This window comes from Lampetra planeri, chromosome 31, assembly GCF_965212315.1.
Source record: "Lampetra planeri chromosome 31, kcLamPlan1.2.h2, whole genome shotgun sequence".
In the NCBI taxonomy this organism is placed as follows: Eukaryota; Metazoa; Chordata; class Hyperoartia; order Petromyzontiformes; family Petromyzontidae; genus Lampetra; species Lampetra planeri.
The window spans coordinates 4,701,351-4,721,064 of record NC_136137.1 but is presented as its reverse complement, the minus strand read 5'-3'; the positions used below and the strand labels follow the sequence as shown (position 1 = coordinate 4,721,064).

General features: G+C 51.1%; 1 protein-coding gene across 1 annotated transcript in view; it reads left to right on the top strand.

The window, feature by feature from the left end:
* Positions 1 to 10,590: 10,590 nt before the first annotated feature.
* The window catches only part of LOC144729120 (homeobox protein Hox-A3-like), a 91,290-nt gene continuing 82,166 nt past the window's right edge, over positions 10,591 to 19,714 (top strand). Inside the window, exon 1 of the mRNA XM_078609079.1 lies at positions 10,591 to 12,644. Coding sequence (XP_078465205.1) covers positions 12,432 to 12,644 — 213 coding nt within the window. The 5' untranslated portion in view covers positions 10,591 to 12,431. The remainder of the gene's footprint in view (positions 12,645 to 19,714) is intronic.

Sequence of the window (19,714 nt, the reverse complement as noted above, 5' to 3'; positions counted from 1 at the left end):
GGTGTGCGGTAGCGTTGGGACGCCTTCATCCAGCAGTGGATTGACCACGGCTGCTGCTCCTGATGATGGTTATGATGATGATGATGACAGGAACAAAACATGTGACGAGACGTATTTTGGATTCCGCATGGTTCAGTGTTAATGCTTCAGGCTCATAGAGACAGACGAATGCATCCGTGGAATTTCATGGGGTTCCGCGTTAATTCCAGAGGCTCGTAGAGCCAGCTTAAGACATCTTGAGGATTTGAAGGATTCAGTGTTAATGCCCAAGGCTCGCAGAGACATCCTCTAAGGCGCCTTGAGGGTTGTTTGGGTTCATTGATCTGAACTTAAGATAAAATGTTTATTTTAATTTTACCAGGCGAGGCCCACTGAGCTACATAGCTCTTTTTCTGAAGCGACCTGGCCACAAATGATAGCTCAACGAAGCGGCTTATCGTCGTCATCGTCATCATCAAGTGGAACATTTACAGCAGAAGCCAAATACTCAAAACGCGTGCGGATCCTAAATGTTGAGGGTAAAACCGGAGGAGCTGGAGAAAAATCCACGCGGAGAGAGACACGCAAACTCCAAATATACAGCAGCAGGCCTCAGGGTCGGGATCGCACCCACGACCTCCTGTACACCAGGCGAGGTAGTTAACATCTCCTAGCCACCGTGGCGCCCATATTTTCTGAAGGATCCGAGAAAATGCAAGAATGTAGGCAGACACAGACACACACATAGGCACACAGCTCTATGGACACTATTAAACAGACACACACAAAGACAAAGATCGCCCGTATAGCCTTAATATACTTTTGGGGCAAGTGCTGTTAGCGAGCACTTATGAAGGGTGGCACGGCACACGGAAGGGTGGGTGGCCAGCACCACGCCCGGCCGCCTTTGTCTTCCCAGTGCGATGTTCACATACCGCACCAAGTACTCGTTTGAGGCTGAATCGACCTAGGGCAGGCCTAGCCAGAGTCGGTTCAAAACATCGCCAATGGCCTTGGTGGCCGTGGGCAGTGTGTAGTAAGCATCGTCACTGGGGAGACAAAGTCGGCCGGGCGTGGTGCTGGCCACACCACCCCCGCGTGTGTCGTGGCGGCCTTCATAGGTGCTGCTCGCTAACAGCACTTGCCCCGACAGTCTGTTAAGGCTACACGGGGGATCTTTGTGTCTGTGTGTGTGTGTGTGTTTTTTTGTTGTGTGCACGTTGTGTGCTTTGAGTTTGCGTCGTCTTATGTGTCGGCCGAGTGTCGTGTCCGTGTTGCCGAAGTCCGAATCATCCATCATCCACCTCTCCCGTCGTGTGTTCCATCGCTCGCTCTAATCACGCCGCGCTCCACACGGGCATCGAGAATGGCACCGATCCAGGCACGCACGCATCTCCCTCGGAGATGGTATTCACATGGATCGACTGGGCCGGGCCCCCCCCCCCACCTCGCCCTCCCCCCGCCCCGTCATGGAAACGTGGAATTGTACACCACTGGCTGAGAGAGGTCGCTCGATGGCTCGCCAATTGCCCGTCTGAGCGGGCAGATACTCTAAATGGACTTTCTCTGCACTTCAGTGACGTCATACGGTAACTCGCAGACGCCGCTTTGTGAAATGCGGTGTGTGTGTGGGCTGTGTGTGTGTGTGGTGTGTGTGTGTTGTGTGGTGTGTGTGGTGTGTGTGTGTTTATGCGTATGTGGCGCGGTGTGTAAACATCGTTGCTCGGGAGACAAAGGCGGTCGGGCGTGGTGCTGGCCACCCACCCCCTCGTGTGCCGTGCCGGCCCTCATAGCTGCTACTCGCTAACAGCACTTGCCCCAACCGCCTGTGAAGGCTATACTTGGAAGTCTTTGCCTTTGGGCATTGCTGCGTGTGTGTGTGTGTGTTTATGTGTGGTCGACTCAGCCTCGAATGAGTACCTGGTGCGGTGCTTAAACATCGCCACTAGGGAGACAAAGGCGGCCTAGGCGTGGTTTATGGCCACCCAACCCCCTCGTGGAGCGTTCCGGCATTCATAGGTGCTACTCGCTAACAGCACTTGCCCCTACAGTCTCTTACAGGCTACACGGGGGATGTTTGTCTTTTGTATATGTGTGTACGTGTACGTACTGTCGCGTGAAAGGGTATGTGTGTGTGTGTATGCGTACGTGTGTAAACGTGCAATGTGTATATATATGCAAATAATAATAATGCTATGAAGAACAAAGGAATGCATTATATTCGATTCAATAATCTTCGTTTATTTAAGCAATTTCCATCCAAGCATCATGTACAGTACAGACGAGTTCGAAGTAGCAACTGATCAAGTAGCCGATGTCTCCATCACATATCCGTCTCTGCACATGACACAGACAAATAATTAAAGTACCATCCATAATAGAGGGGTTTTTTGGGGGTTAGATCGCGTAAATATATAAATGTGTCGTTAAACCCGCCACCACCCGACACAGCCAACTCGTAAGGTTTGTCTCGTAAACGGAACGTGCCAATTCAAACCTCACTAATTGGCTGTGTCGGCTGGTGGCGGGGTTTAACGCCACGTGTTTAATTTCGCGATCGAACCCAAACTCCTCTCTCTTTGATAACATTGGTCGCGAAAGCCTCCTTACGTGTGAAACAAGACAAGTATTATAAACATGTCGTTTTTTTACACATCACATCAGCCGCACACACATAGCCGGCCCTGTTTGCGGGAGTGCGTTATTTTACGCGGAATTATTTCAACAACTCGAGCAAAACAAATAAAACTCTGCACCGGTTTCGACTCGCATTGTCTCATCAGCAGTAGTAGTCCGGCACGCTTGAACACAGTGCGCGTGAACTGCCCGAATGTGTATCGGGCAAGGGCCGGTTTCGACTCGTAGTGTCTCATCAGCAGTACTAGTCGGGCTTGCTTGAACCCATCCATGGTGAGTGGTGAACTGCCCGGGACTTTTTTTTTAAAGACGACGGGGGAGGAGCCCTCGCCGTTAGATATGGGTTCTAGCTGGGTGCAATCCTAAATAGAAGATCCTGTAGGATGCCGCAGAATTATCACTCACGTCCTAGTGGAGGAATTGTAAAAATAGCGTCTGTCTCCGATTAGCGCGGTTGGCTACGTACGGTGGTAAAGAAGTCCACCATACATACGTGTCCGCTTATTTAGTCCATGACCGCTGCACTGTAAAGTACTCGAATAATCGAAGTCTCGAAGTGAGAAACAGACACAGACAGAGAGAGGGAGATAGAACGACTCAGAGAGAGAACGACTCAGAGAGAGAGAACGACTCAGAGAGAGAGAGAGAAAGAACGACTCAGAGAGAGAGAGAACGACTCAGATTTCAGTTTCAAGTTTCAGTTTCATTTATTAGGTATAACCCTGTGGGCCACGCGGCTCTTGACTCGGGCGCAACCGCAACAAAACAAGAACATGAACAAGAAACATCTTAAAGTGACTACACGCAACAGAAAAATCCTGGAAAAAACAGAAAAGCCTTCCAGAAAAAAACACCGTATTTCAACGCTGTGTGCGTTGAAATACGCTACCAACAATTGCCCAAGTTCTGCAGATCTCTATATATGCTTTTTTGCCAGCCTATTCTTTAAAAAAAATAGATTTTTTTTTTCATGTTACCAGGTAAGGCCCACTGAGCTATGTAGCTCTTTTTCAGAAACGACCTGGCCACAAATTATAGCTCAACAAAGTGGGCTCATCATCACCACGTGGAAATGTATAAGCAGCCAAATGATCTGAACGCGTGATGTTGTTGATTCTAAATGTGGAGGGAAAAACCGGAGGACCCGCAGATAATTCCACGCGAACCACGACGAGAGTGAAAGACGCAGGCAAACCCCAACTATACAGCAGCAGGCGTCAGGGTCGGCATCGAACCCACGACCTTCGTCTGCACACCGGGCGAGGTAGTTAACATCTCTGCACCGTCTCGCACCTTCTATTGACGTCCGTTCACGTGAATGTAATTGCTCTGCAGGGACACGCACAACATATCGGGGGGACGTCAGATTTGACTTGGTCGTTAAAACGTAAGCGAGCGAGTGAGCGAGCGAGCGAGTGAGTGAGTGAGTAAGTGAGTGAGTGAGCGAGTGAGTGAGTGAGCGAGTGAGCGAGTGAGTAAGCGAGTGAGTGAATGAGTAAGCGAGTGAGTGAGCGAGTGAGTGAGCGAGTGAGCGAGCGAGTGAGTGAGTGAGCGAGTGAGCGAGTAAGCGAGTGAGTGAGCGAGTGGACGAGTGAGTAAGCGAGTAGGCGAGTGAGTGAGCGAGTGAGTGAGTAAGCAAGCGAGTGAGCGAGCGAGTGAGCGAGTAAGCGAGTGAGCGAGTGAGTGAGCGAGCGATCTGCTTGGGCAGAGACTTCTCACGGCTGGACGGGAGTTGACGGGCAGGAGCAGGTCACGGAATGACAGCCACAAAAGATGCCAAGGCGATCGCCGTGGAGATGGGACGATGAGATCGCCGTGCGGGGATTGACGGAGCAGGCGGCCGTGACCCATCTCGTCGCGCGGAGCTGCCTCTGTCCCCTAGTGTCGGTGTTTTTAGAAGAATTAAGGCTGAGTCGATCTAGACGGAGGCCCAGTCACTCGCTGAGGTCGGCAGCCCCGCTGATTGGGAATCGAACTGAAGTGGCCGGCCGAGTTTGTAGCGCAGTGTGCCGCTAACCACTGCGCCACCGCTCCCCCCCCACACACACACACAGACTGTTTTGGGAAATGTTTGTTAGTGAGGAGCCTCTATGAAGGCTACCGGCACGGCACACGAGTGGGTGGGTGGGTGGCCGGCACCACGCTCGGCCGCCTTTGTCTCTCGTGAGGCGATGTTTGCGCATCATTTGAGGCTGAGTAGACCTAGTGGAGGCCCAGTACCGGTTCAGATCATCGTCGCCGGTGATGGTGGCCCTGAACGGGTATCGAACTCGGCTCACCGGGTTCCTAGTGCAGCGCGCTAACCACTTCGCCAGCGCAACCCGCACACAAAGATAAAAATCCCCCGTATAGCCTTAACAAACTGTAGGGGCAAGTGCTGTTAGCGAGCACCTATGAAGGCCGGCATGGCACACGAGGGGGTGGGTGGCCGCACCACGCCCGACCGCCTTTTTCTCCCCAGTGGCGATGTTTACACACCGCACCAGGTACCCATTTCAGGCTGAGTCAACCTAGGGGAGGCCCAGGACCGATTCAAATAATCGTCACTGGTGTTGGCCGTGAGCGGGAATCGAACCCGGGTTGCCAGGTTCATAGCGCAGCTAACTGCTACACTACCGCTCCCCACACACGCATGTACACGCACACACACATGTACACACACACGCTTTACACACTCACGCGTGATTGATTGCATACACGCATGAGTACATGCATGTGCCCTTGAAAAATCGACTCTTCGTCTCGCTTCGCTGAGAGCAGAGGATGCATAGATGCATGTAAATGCAAAAATGCGATGTATAATTAATCTATAATTTACTGCCCTTTGTCAATCCACTGCTGGATGAAGGCCCTCCCCACGCGCCGTGTCGGTCACGAAAGGTTGTTTCGCCATACTTCACCACGCTGGTGGGTAGCGGTCGGGGGCCTGGCAAAGAGGCGGTGTGGGTATGCAGATCGCCGATTACGTAGCGGAGTGCGCTAACTGCTGCGCCGCCGCTCCTCGGGATATCACAGCAAGATAAGACAGTAAACCCGCACGTGTGTGCGCATCTGTGCCGAGACGAGAGATGGTTATTGAACATTTTGCATATTTCGGAATTTAGACACACAGAGAACATGGACCCCAAAGACAGACACCAGAAACGGACAATCGTCGGCGCAGGGAGACGCGCTTACAGACAGGGACACGAGCGGACAGACAGATATAAAGAAAGACAGACAGACAGAAATACAGATAGACAGACAGATAGACAGAGAAGAAGACGAGCACGCACGCAGACGGATGTACGGAGGAATGGACAGACGAAAGTTGAGGCGCAGGAATTCGACAAAGGATGGGTCACACAGACGTACAGAAGAACAGAGAGTTCGCCGGATAAAGCAGCGCATTGTCGGACGTACAGACAGACATGCGGGCAGACAGAGAGACGGACAGACGGACAGACATTCAATGTAAGTCGAGAAGGGACAAGATCCGTGTCTAGACCGTCCACGTTGAGGGCCGCCTTGGCCCTACGAAACAAAAATAATGCTTCTCGTGATAGCAGTGCCAAAACATGTTTTATTATAATCATCATTGCTGCTGCTGCTTTTAGATACATCCACTAAATGATATTCGTCATTATGTATATGTGCGTATTCATCCGCGATCGTGTCACCAAGTATCGATAACTCTCGATAATAACTCTGTATCAATAACTCTCGATCAGACCCCTGCGACGTTGGGTTGTGTGTGTGTGTGTGCAGGGGGAGGGAATCCACTTTTTAAAACGAATTGCCCGAGAAAGCCCCAACGAACACACACGAGGCGACAGCAGAGACGGAAAAACAACAAATGACGTAAAGGATTCGTCCCTGTGCATACACACACACACAAATATGAAGAAACTACTTGCTGTACTGCCCTTGTGTAAGAAACCAGATCTCGTTGTCGATCCCTCTCTGATCCACCAACCCCAAAATCAGAAATGGTTGTTTCGTCTCATCCGTTGTCCGATTCACTTCTACATCGACACGCTTACTCACTCACCCTCCCACTCACTCATTCACTCTCCCACTCACTCACTCTCCCACTCACTCACCCTCCCACTCACTCACTCTCCCACTCACTCACCCTCCAACTCACTCATTCACTCTCACACTCACTCACTCATACACTCACTCACCACAAAGCAGTCACAACAACACAGACTCACTCGCCCAATCACTCACCAACACACTCAACCACTCACTCACCCACACACTCGCTCACTCACACACTCTCCCACTCACTCACTTCCACTCACTCATTCACTCTCCCACTCACTCACCACACTGCAGGTCACAACAATACACACTCACTCGCCCAATCACTCACCAACATACTCAACCACTCACCCACACACTCGCTCACTCACACACTCGCTCACTCTCCCACTCACTCACTTACACACTCGCTCACTCACCCTCCCACTCACTCACCCACTCTCCCACTCACTCACTCACCACACGGCAGGTCACAACAACACACACTCACTCGCCCAATCACTCACCAACACACTCACCCACACACTCGCTCACTCGCTCAATCACGCACTCACTCTCCTGCTCACTGACTCACCACACTGCAGGTCACAACAACACTCAATCGCCCAACCACTCATCCACACACTCAACCATTCACCCACACACATGTTCACTCACTCACCCACTCACTCACCACCCACGCACCACACTGCAGGTCACAACAACACTCACTCACCCACTCACTCACCACCCACGCACCACACTGCAGGTCACAACAACACTCACTCACCCACTCACTCACCACCCACGCACCACACTGCAGGTCACAACAACACTCACTCACCCACTCACTCACCACCCACGCACCACACTGCAGGTCACAACAACACTCACTCACCCACTCACTCACCACCCACGCACCACACTGCAGGTCACAACAACACTCACTCACCCACTCACTCACCACCCACGCACCACACTGCAGGTCACAACAACACTCACTCACCCACTCACTCACCACCCACGCACCACACTGCAGGTCACAACAACACTCACTCACCCACTCACTCACCACCCACGCACCACACTGCAGGTCACCTCACTCCTCTGTCCGCTCCTTCCCCTCGTGCTGCCCCACATTGGACTTCCCTCTCCCACCACCATCATCATCATCACCACCATCATCGCCATCGTCGTCTCTCTTCCCCAAACTCGTTTCACAATCAACTTGCTCGATTCCAGAAGACGTGTTAGAATCCGATCTCTGGCGACGCTGACAGTGCTGCTGGTCACTGGCCGCTTGGCGTTTTTTTTGGGGGGCCTACGGCAAATGTTCACATCACGCCTGAAATGTTGCCGAATCAATAATCGCGCCGTGAATACATCAGTCGATTATAGTCAATCATCGGTCATGTTCAATCCACTGCTGGATGAATGCCCCTCCCCCCCTCCCTCTAGACCCCCCCCACCCCCACCAAACCGTGGAGGCACCTTCCCATGAGATGCTGCGATGAATCGAGCTGCGCCTATAGCACCTGCACAGCACGAGGCGATTTTAATAATCATCATCATCATCATCGTCGTCGCTCCATCTCCCACCGACGGAGGTTACCCCATTCGGAACGCGTTCGGCTCAAAAGTGAATGTAGGGTTGGAAGGAAATATCCTTGCAGACATGCGGACAAAGACAAAGATCCCCCGCATAGCCTTGACGGATTGTTGGGGCAAGTGCTGTTAGCGAGCACCTATGAAGGCCAGAACAGCACGGCGAGGGGGTGGGTGGCCAGCACCACGCCCGGCCGCCTTTGTCTCCCGAGTAACAATGTTTATACACATCGCACTCGGTACTCAATTGAGGCTGAGTCGACAAAGGGGAGGCTCAGGACCAGTGCAGATAATCGTCACCGGTGTTGGTCGTGAGCGGGAATCGAACTCGGGGTCGCAGGGTTCGTAGCGCAGCGCGCTAATCGCGGCCCCACCGCTCCCCACGTATACATTGAAAGGAATGAATCACTGAATGAATTAACGAATGATTGCACACGTAAACGTTAACTTAATTCCAATCAAGTACCTCCTTTCCAAGGAGTTGTTAGTCCTAACAATGCCTTGGTGTTAGAAAATCAAATAATACGTTGACAATAATATTACGATGCATGCATGCATGTATCTTAATCACGAATGATTACGTACGGTGCGAAAGAAGTTCAACATACGTGCAATTCCAGGGCCGCATATTCATGTTAAATATGTAGATACATAACAGAAAAAAATTACACTTGTATTAATACGTACATATATGTCATGGGGCCTCCCTTGCATATATGTACGTGTGTGTGTGTGTGCATCACTATCCACCCGTTCAAAACACCCATGAGGGTGAAATTTGCGTACTCACGACGGCGAACGCGGACGATGAGGAGGTGTGTAGGAGGCCATCATCATCATCAAGATGATCATCATCATCATGATGATGATGATCATCATCATTATCATCCAGCGATGGATCGCCAGAGTGCTGCGAGAGAGAGAGAGCTTAAATAAATGCAATACTACTCGTTGTATTTAGATGGATTCACAGCCTTTCAGACCCGTATATCTCTCTCTATCAATATATATGAATATTAAAAAAAAACACGTGAAAAACGAATCTCCGTCACACATGCAGACGAGGATGCAGACAAAGATCCCCCGTGTGGCCTACGAGTGACGCTGTTGGGACACGGAGGGGCTGTTAGAGAGGCACTGACGGAAGCCGACACAACGAACGACCGGTCGGTTAAGCCCCACACCCGTCCGCCTTTGTCTTCCCAACTGCGGATACATTTTTTTTTGTTTTACTTACTACACCCGCACCAGGGTAGACTCGCTTCAGGCTCAGGCGATCTCTGCGGGAATCACAGAACCGGTTCTGACACCGCTCGCCACTGATGACAGCCGATCTGCTCTCGCATAAGCTTCTGGGTTCGTATAGCGTAGTGCGCTAGCCACTGCGCTACCGCTCCCCGCACACACACACACACACACATAACCACACACACACACACATACACATAACCACACACACACACACATACACATAACCACACACGTGGATATTCGTACTTGATATGTGCACATGTCGTTATCATCATACACACAAGACGTGGGTCAATCCACTGCTGGATGAAAGCTTCCACCCCCCCCCCTCCCCCAAATGCAGATATGTCGCGATCATGATGAGAAAATATACAAACGCGCAGCCATGGGCAATCCACTGCAGGATGGAGTCTCCGGGGGGCTGCAAGCTACAGCCAGATCCCACCATCCTGCCAAGCGACACAAATAATCATAATCATAATAACGATATTTTTTTTTTATTAAAAAAAATAAAATTCGAATATTTTAAATTTTATTTAAAAATAAAACCCCGGAACACGACCGATGCACCTGGCACCTGCGCAAGGAAGCTTGCCCCCCTCCGTCCCATCGTCCCCGGCTGCGCGTGCCTCGGAACGCGGCTGAGCTTCGGGGGACACCGCGGAGCAGAACAGAAGGCGGCCAGGCGGGTCTCGAGCGAGCTGTTTAGCCCGCGGACTTACACCGACGAAGCGATGTGAAGATCGCAGCGCGGTTAGGTGGTGGGGGGGGGGTGTTGCATCTGAGCGGTTGTTGGTGGGGGGAGCGGTGGGGGGGTAAGGGGGGGATGTCTGGGCGGAGAGAGAGAGAGGAGGAGGAGGGAGGGTGAGGGAGGAGGTTGGACACGGGTGGTGGTGGTGGTTGTGGTGGAGGGAGGGGGGGAGGGTCCGGGTTAGGGGAGGTATGGATGCTAGATGCATGAATTATTAGGGAGAGGGTTAGAGCGGTGGTAGTGGTGGCGATAGTGGAGGTGCTGGGGTTGGTGGTTGTTGGGCTTGGTGGTGGTGGGGGGGTTGTGAATAGCGAACGGAGAGCGAACGTGTGGGTGGGTGGGTGGTGGTGGTGTCCGCCTTGCGTGCGTCTTGAGCGTGTGTGCGTTACACTGCTTGCTGCTGCTGCTACAGCTGCTGCTGCCGCCGCCGCCGCTGCTGCTGATGATGATGATGCTGATGATGATGGTGGTGGCAGCGGTGGTTTCAGTGTTCAATGCAGCTTCATAGCCCAGCTGGTGGCGACGGTCGGAACGTTTTAAATCGAACAAGATTGTCAAGCGCGTATTTGTTGCCTGCGGATTTCTGCGCTGCGTTTGAAATATTTATTCATATTCGGCGGCGAGAGGCTGGAGAGAGAGAGCAAGAGAGACAGAGAGAGAGAGGGGAGAGAGAGAATAAATCATTCTTTATTTTCTTCAACCCTCACTAAGAAGCTCGACTCGAGATTGAAAGTACAGTGATAACAATTCGGTTCAACGTCTGTTATGTGTGCGACTGCGAACGCGTTAAGTCTACAACATCGGGTGCACACAAGCCGTGCGATTTTTTATTTGCAACTTGCAACACAATTCCGCGTAGAAGATCGGAAGGAAACGTTTTAAGACGTTTTTTGTCGTCCACTATTAGCGTGGATTTTTTTTGTTTGTTTTGTACCATTCGATGCGACGGCCGTAAGTACATCTCGGCCGCTGTTTTGCACATCTGGCAAGAGAAGATACGAGCGAGACAAACAGAGAGAGAGACACACAGACAGAGAGAGAGAGACGCGCGGTGGGGATGATTTTAAGAGCGAGATAAGATCGTAAGGGTGTCAACAACAGACAACAAGCAACCGACAACAGCAAGCGTACCATCCAATACAACGCAACTGGTTCTCGCGATGCTGACGATGACGATGCTGATGCTGAAGAAGGTGCAACTGCAGATTGACACTAAGAAATGATTTTGAGGAATGCGTAAATTACACGAGTCGGACAGATTGAGAGCGACGGCTGACCAAAACTCTAGTTTGTAAAGCAAACAATCACCTTGTATTATCATCATTAATTATATTTAACAATTGCAATGCTGCTGCAATATAGAGGTTGTTAGCAGGCAACTACAATCAAATATAGAACGGCTGATACGCTGTAACGAAACGAGTATTATTGATACCAAATGGTAAAAAATTGTTGACACTAAAAATTGCAACTGCTGGAAGAAAATTTATTTTCTGGGAGGAGACTACATACTCGACGGTTCGTGACCATACCCAAAGCTGGGAATAAGAATATTTTTTTCTGGTAAAAAAATATTTAAAGCAGACGACCAATTTGACAGTTAACAACAGACAACGAGGATACGAATATTCATCATCAACACATTCTATAACGAAAACTATAGTCTCGCTTGTGATTATCATCTGTACGCGTAATCATACTGCTCTTGGCATTGGACCGAAGGATCTCATCCGATTTCACGCCGTCATTAAATTCCCCATCGTTGATTTTCCCAACATCAACACGACAACCATCGACACGACAACATCGACAACCCCAACCCGCGCGCGTCGCTCACAGCACTTGCCCCAACAGTCTGTCGAGGCTACACGAGTGAGGTGTGGGGGATCTTTGTCTTTGTTACCGGAGGCAACCTCCTCCACCTCTGCCCGTGCCACCGATGGACCGTCGCTGCTGATAGCGCAAAAAAGGTCGAAACTCTTCAATTTACAACCGAGGGCGAGCACCCCCCCCAACCACCCGAGCAGCCACCATCTACCGTGCTTAGCTCACCTCCTCAACTCACCCGCTCCACCGCATCGCTCGCTCGCTCGCTCGCTCACCAACCAGCCCACTCGCCTGGTTGCTCGGCCGTACAGCATCGCCATCACAGCAGCAGCAGCAGCGGGCAAAAGCAGCAGCCACTTGGCGGTGCCGACAGCTGATGTACTCTCTTGCTGCAGCCTGCTCGCTCCCGTCGCCGGTTCCATCTATTGCTCACCAAAGCTACTCACCCACCCACCCGACTCGCTACCCTATCTACCCACCACCACTACCACCACCAGCGCCTGGCGATTCACCTCGATCACAGCCGCTCAGCTGCCCCCCGGCCACCGCTCAACACTCCTCGAAGCGATTCGTTGAGGGTGGTCCCGAGGTAAGCGAACGTGTCGCCGTGATGTGCGCGTGTCGGGGAGGGAGTAGCGTTGTTGTGGTGCGTTGTTGTTGTGAATGTTGTTGTCGTTGTTGTGAATGTTGTCGTCGTTGTGAGTATTTGTGTTGTGAGTATTGTTGTGAATGTTGTTATCGTTGTGAGTATTTGTGTTGTGAGTGTTGTTGTGAATGTTGTTGTTCTGGGTATTATCGTGAGTATTGTTGTGAATGTTGTTGTTGTGAGTTGGCGTGAGGATTGTTGTTGTGATTATTGTGAGTATTGTTGTGAATGTTGCTGTGAATGTTGTTGTTGTGAGTATTGTTGTGAATGTTGTTATGAGTATTGCTGTGAGGATTGTTGATATGATTTTTGTGAGTGTTGCTGTCGTGAGTATTGCCGTGAGCATTGTTGTTGTGAGTATTGTTGTGAGGATTGTTGTTGTGATTATTGTGAGTGTTGCTGTCGTGAGCATTGTCGTGATCAGTGTTGTTGTGAGTATTGTTGTGAATGTTGTTGTTAGTGCTGTTGTTGTTGTTGTGTGTCAGAGCAGTGGGGGTTGCTGATTCTCTTTCCCGTCTGGGTGTCGTCTGGTCCTAGACCGCGTCCCGACACCCGTTATTAATGAAGGCTGCGACTGCGGGTGACAACAATGGGAATAGGTGAACGCGTGAACGAGATGTACTGCGTGCGTGTGTGTGTTTGTGTGTTACACGGAGATTGTATGAGAGTGTGGGGAGCGGTAGTGTAGCGGTTAGCGTGCTGCGCTACGAACCCGGCGACCCGAGTTCGATTCCCGCTCAACGGCTACCAATACCCGGTGACGATTGTCTGAACTGGTTTTGGGCCTCGCCTAGGTCGACTCAGCCTCAAATGGGCACCTGGTGCTGTGTGTAAACATCGCCACTGGGGAGACAAAGGCGGCCGGGCGTCGTTCTGGTCACCCACCCCCTCGTGTGCCGTGTCGGCACGCAGTGTGTTAAGGATACACGATAGATATGGGTTTAGTGTATATATTTATGTTGTTTTGTGGTTGTGTATATATTTACGTGTTTTTAATGTGTATATGTATGTGTTTAGCGTGTGTATATGTGTGAGCAATGTATGTAATTAGTTTACGTGAATTGTTAAATACAGCCGCTTACAAAACATCTGCCAATAAAATATATACCACGCATATGTGAACATATTACACGTGATCATTGCATTCTCACATATATATTACTTTACTACAAACATAACTCTAAATATGATAGAAATTATCCTTATCTGAAAAATAAATGCAGTAAATATGTACTTAAAGTTATAGTTCTGTATTACTGCCATAATCACAGTAATTGACAATCGTAAGTCATTGCAATATGTACTACTGTATATGTCGCAATCATTGCAAGTGTAGTGTGCGTGTGTGTTCGTGTGTTGGGGAGACAAAGGCGGCCGGGCGCGCGTGGTGCCCTCGTTCCGGCTTCCGTAGGTGCTGCTTGCTAACAGCACTCGCCCCAACAGTCTGTTGAGGCTATACGGGGAGGGGGTCTTTGTCTTTGTATGTATGGCGTGCACGCAGAGCCGTGTTTGTCAATCCAATATACGGGGGGGGGGGGGTATTTGACCATACTTCACTACGCCGGTCAATGGTCCGTAGGTGTATGTGCAAGTGTGACGTATCTTTGAACATGACTAATTGTGTTCTGGTCTGCATCATATATATTATTCGCACTGATATATACAAAACATATAGCGTGTTTGTGCCTTAAATAGTACGTATGGGATTTTTAATATGCGTGTATTTATATATGTACGTGGGTTGTCTTGTGGTAAGACAACTCGTAACTATATATATACATATCTTGCACATATATGTCAATATACAAATTATCCGTGTTCACACATATATATACGAATTACCACGATAGAATACATCTAACGTAAAATGCGATGTCCATTCGAGAGCGAGCGTTGTGTCAATTCTACCGATGTCCGTGAAATATCGCCCCGAGTCTGTGCATTGTAATCCTGTAGAAATAATCTGACAACAACATCAACACCAACAACAGCAGCAACAGCGGAGGTGTTTAGAATGTTGGGGGAGAGGGATTTTGCTAAAGCGGAGGCACGCTGAGGTCGCCGATTTGGTTTCACTCACGGACTGGGGGTGGGCAGCCTCACTCAGCCTGGAGCTTCCAAGCGCTGCTCCGAGTCTCAACACTCGTCAACAGCATCATCATCAACAGCATCAGCAGTTGTAGTGGTGGACCGAGCAATTCGCCCACGGGTCCCGGTGGAGGAGTGTGACGATGAAAGCCGAGAGCAAGGCGACTGCCGAGCGCGTTGTGGGTTCCTGACAGCAGACAAAGACGACGATCTCGCCGTGTCGTCTTGAACACGCTGCACAGCAGCAGCAGCTGTACGAAGGGTTGCCGGCACGGCGAGCGATGGGGTGGGTGGCCAGCACCACGCCCCTGACGACTTTGCACACCGCGCAACATTTAAGGCTGAGTCGACCTAGGGGGGCAGAATAGGTTCAGATAATCGCCACTGATATTGACCGTGATCGGGAATCGAATTCGGTTCGCTGGGATCACAGCGCAGCGCGCTAATCGCTCCACCACCGCTCCCGTTACGTGCACAACGACAAAGATCCCCCGTGTAGCTTTAAGTGACTGTCGGGGCAAGTGCCGTTAGCGAGCACCTATGAAGGCCGGCACGGCACGCGATGGGGTGGGTAGCCAGCACCACGCCCGGCCACCTTTGTCTCCTCGGTGCTGACGTTTACCATCGCACCAGTGACAGTGCTCATTTAAGGCTGAGTCGACTGTGAGGAGGACCAGGACCGGCACTCGTGTGCTGTATTAATTGTACCGTTATGGATACACTCGACAAATATATACAGCGATCAGAAAGGAGCGTTGCCCGAAACGTCGACTATAATTCCCTATAACTGTATTGTGTTCCTCTAACGGTGGTGCTGCCAGCACAGAGACACGATAAGTAACTGAGCGAATGGTGCAGAATTCTAGCGATGTTCTAGAGGCGCTAGAGAGAGCTAGGCGTTCGGCACGGTTATAGCCCCGAGTCTGTGCATTGTAATCCTATAGAACGATCTGACAACAACATCAACAACATCAACAACAACAACATCAATAACAACAACGGAGGTGTTTAGAATGTTGGGGGTCGCTAAAGTGGATGGACGCGGATTTCGCCGATTTGGTTTCACTCACGGACTGGGGGGGGGCAGCCTCACTCAGCCTGGAGCTCCCCCAGCGCTGCTCCGAGTCTCAACACTCACGCGGGATACGAGACCCATTAGCAGCATCATCAGCAGCATCGTCAGCAGTAGTAGTGGTGGACCGAGTAATTCGCCTTCTCCCGTGGAGCGTGACGTTGTAACCAGTGGAGAGCGAGCGAAGCGCGCTCGATTGGTGACTCAAAAAGACAACGGACGCGATGCAGACGACGCATTTGGCCGCACAAACATCCCCGTACACTCGTCCAGCAGTCGATTGACGATGGATGATTGCTGCCACATATTCGTAGAATACGCGAACACATAGCACGCGTGTACACCAATCCCCTTGCAAGACAACTATGATACAGTAACAATAATAATCGATCATAGCATGATGCATGGCATGTCCACAGACATTTACGCGAGTGGAAGTCTGTGGACATTTGTTTTGGTTAACGTTTATTTACTGATTAGTATTTTTTCATATTTTAGGGGTTTTTTTGCATTCGACGTGAGTAGTGTCTCCCTCGTGTGCGTGGTGAGATGTCTCCGCGTACTCATTTGTCCCCCCACACACGGGAGTCAAACTCGCATTAGGAACGGCGATTACATTATTCCATCGGCTACGAGTGACTATCATCATCAGCAGTAGCAGCATCAGCAACAGTAGAAAGGACAAGAGGAGCAGCAGCAGCATCATTCCGCTTGCAGATACGAGACATCTCGGCACCGGTTTCACCCTTTGCTAGGCTCATCAGCAGAGCCACCGGGCCAAGGTTAATAAGAGGCGAGCGGATTGACATAAGGGCTTGGATGCACGTTAAACTGCAGGGTTGTTATTGCACTATTGTAGACACTGCTGAGCACAGACGCAGCCAGGGAAAGCAGCATCGCCACTGGGGAGACAAAGGCGGCCGGGCGTGGCGGTTTCCACCCACCCCCGAGTGTGCCGTGCCGGCCTTCATAGGTGCTCGCTGACAGCACTTGACCCAAAAGTCTGTTAAGGCTACACGGATAATCTTTGTCTGTGTGCAAAATATATGCGGTACCGTTGTTAATCATTAACCCCAAAGTTAAAACATTACCGCCAATAGCTATGTTTGTGTGCGCGCCTGTTCAAATATTAACCAATCATTGGGTCCGTATCTTGTACGACAGCGCCTTGGCCAATCCACTGCTGGATGATAAGCCTCTGTGTATATGTATACAACAGAGCCGTGCCGCGGCGGTCATGCTGGGAGTTTGTTTGGCTGACCATACTTCACCAAATCTGGTCACTGGGCAGTGCGCATTGTTGATGTGCGACTGGGGAGGGTGCTTGCGGTCGGGCTGCGTGCTGATTGCGCGCGCCACTGATGACAGCCGCGATCGAGAGTCGAACTCGGGTGGCCGGGTTCGTAGCGCGGCGCGCTGCCCACCCGCGCCACCGCTGTATCCCGATGTGCGCGTAAACGCCTTCAATAGACCCCCTAGGTAGGGACATCTCATTGCGTACACAAAAACAAAGATCTCCCGTGTAGTCTTAACAGACTGTTGGGGCAAGTGCTGTTCGCGAGCAGCACCATACGAAGGCCGGCACGGCACACGCAGAGGGTGGGTGGCCAACACCACGCCCGGCCGCCTTTGTCTCCCCGGTGGCGATGTTCACACACCGCGCCAGGTACTCATTTGAGGCTGAGTCAACCTAGACGCGGCTCAGGATCGGTTCAGATAATCGTCACTGGTGTTGGCCGTGAGCGGGAATCGAACTCGGGTCGCCGGGTTCGTAGCCCAGCGCGCTAACCGCGAACAAGACCGCTCCCCGCTATCATTATGTGCAGACAGACACGACTCAAGTACTGGAGTATAAATTATGAATAACGGATAACGGGCTAACCCCCTGCTTTTTCTCGGCTCCAGCGTCACACTCTACGGGAAGAGGTGACTTTTACTCGGTCCACCACCACTCCTGCTGATGACGGCTTTCGAATCCCGCGTGAGTGTTGAGACTCGGAGCAGCGCTGGGAAGCTCCAGGCTGAGTGAGGCTGCCCCCCCCCAGTCCGTGAGTGAAACCAAATCGGCGACCTCCGCATGCCTCGGCTTTAGTGACCAACCCTCACCCCCCCCCCCAACACTCTAAACACCTCCGTTGTTGCTGTTGTCAGTTCGTTCTATGGGATTACAAAGGACAGACTCGAGGCTATATTCGTGACAAATTTCAGCTCTGCCCAGCCCAGGGGTCGGCAACCTACGGCTCCGGAGCCGCATGCGGCTCTTTACGGGCTGCTTCTTGACGATATGTACGTATGTACATAGATGCATTGCGGCTCTTGAAATACTGAATTTTGTACCGAATTGTAAAGAAATGGCTCTTCTTGTTATTTTGGTTGCCGACCCCTGGCCTAGCCCTTTCGAGAACATCGCAAGAATCCACGCCACCCGTTCACTCATTCAGTTAATACGCCCGTCTCTCTCTCTCCCTCCCTGTATCTGACACGAACGCTTCTAAACATTGATAGAGCGGCGGCATTGGCAAAACGCCGCGAGGACGTTTGCACGGCCCCTTTCAATCCACTGCTGGATGATGGGAGGACACACCGCATCGAGTCGTGGTGGAGGGGGGGGCGTCGTTTTGAAGCGTCCTTCGCCGATGCTTGATCTTAGCGGACCCCAATCATCCATCGAAGACCGGTTCAGATATTCACTAATGTTGACCGGATTCGGAACCTGCGCGCGGTAACGGAATTACGCACGGGGCACGGACACGCCCGCGATGAGGCCGCCGTCGATCGTCGCTCCACGTAATTCCGTGACTGGAATTCCGCTCCGGTCAAACAAAACAAAATAGAAATCGGGCAAAGGGGAGTGAGTCTCTTTGACTCACGCAAGCCTGCGCGTTCACGGATGGAATTTTTGCGGCCAAACATGCCGCTGAAAGCGGGGCTCTCTTGAAAACAAGTTTTCCGAGGCTCGGTGAGGTTGTTGTTACCGTTGTGTGAAGGTCACATATACATGTGTGTGTGTATGAATACAGACACGTTATTTGTAAATGTTTCGGAGGCATATATTACGTGCGATATAGGGAGCGGTGGCGCGGTGGTTAGCGCAATGCGATGTTGTTGTGTAAACCCAGCGATCGCGCGTTCGATTCCCCGATCACGGTGAACGTGGAGTGGCGAATTAAATGTGAACGGGTCCGGGAGCCACCACCCACAGCAAACCGCACCGACCAGCGTGGTGAAGTATGGTCAAACGGTCCCCTCCAATGACCACCGACAGCTTATTTTTGGGAGACACTGTACTTGCATCCGGCAGTGAATTGAGAGCGGTCCGTGAATGATTTCCATCACTGCGTTTAAAATCGCATTTACCACCTTACTTCAAATGTACGTAACCGTACCGCCCCTTATAAAATGTGTACACGTGTGCGCACTTTCCACGGACAGATTATGCTGGTAGGTGAAACGTACGAATGCCCAACGACATTACGAAGATCCTGATGGCAAGCGCTGTTAGCGAGCGCCTATTAATGTCCAGAGCGAGCTACCATGATGCACCGACAAATACAGAGATCCCCCGTATAGTCAATTTAACACGGAGGCTTTCGCGACCAATATTATTCATAATATAGGTTTAGCCTTAACAGACTGTTGGGGCAAGTGCTGTTCGCGAGCATCATGCAACGCACACACTTTGAAACACACACACACGCACACATCTAGATAAATAACACGATTTTTCACGGACTTCATTTGGCAAAAGACAAAGACCACCCGTGTAGCCTTCAACAGATTATTGATGCAAGTGCTGTTAGCGAGCACCTATGAAGGCCGGCACATCACACGAGGGGGTGGATGGCCAGCTACA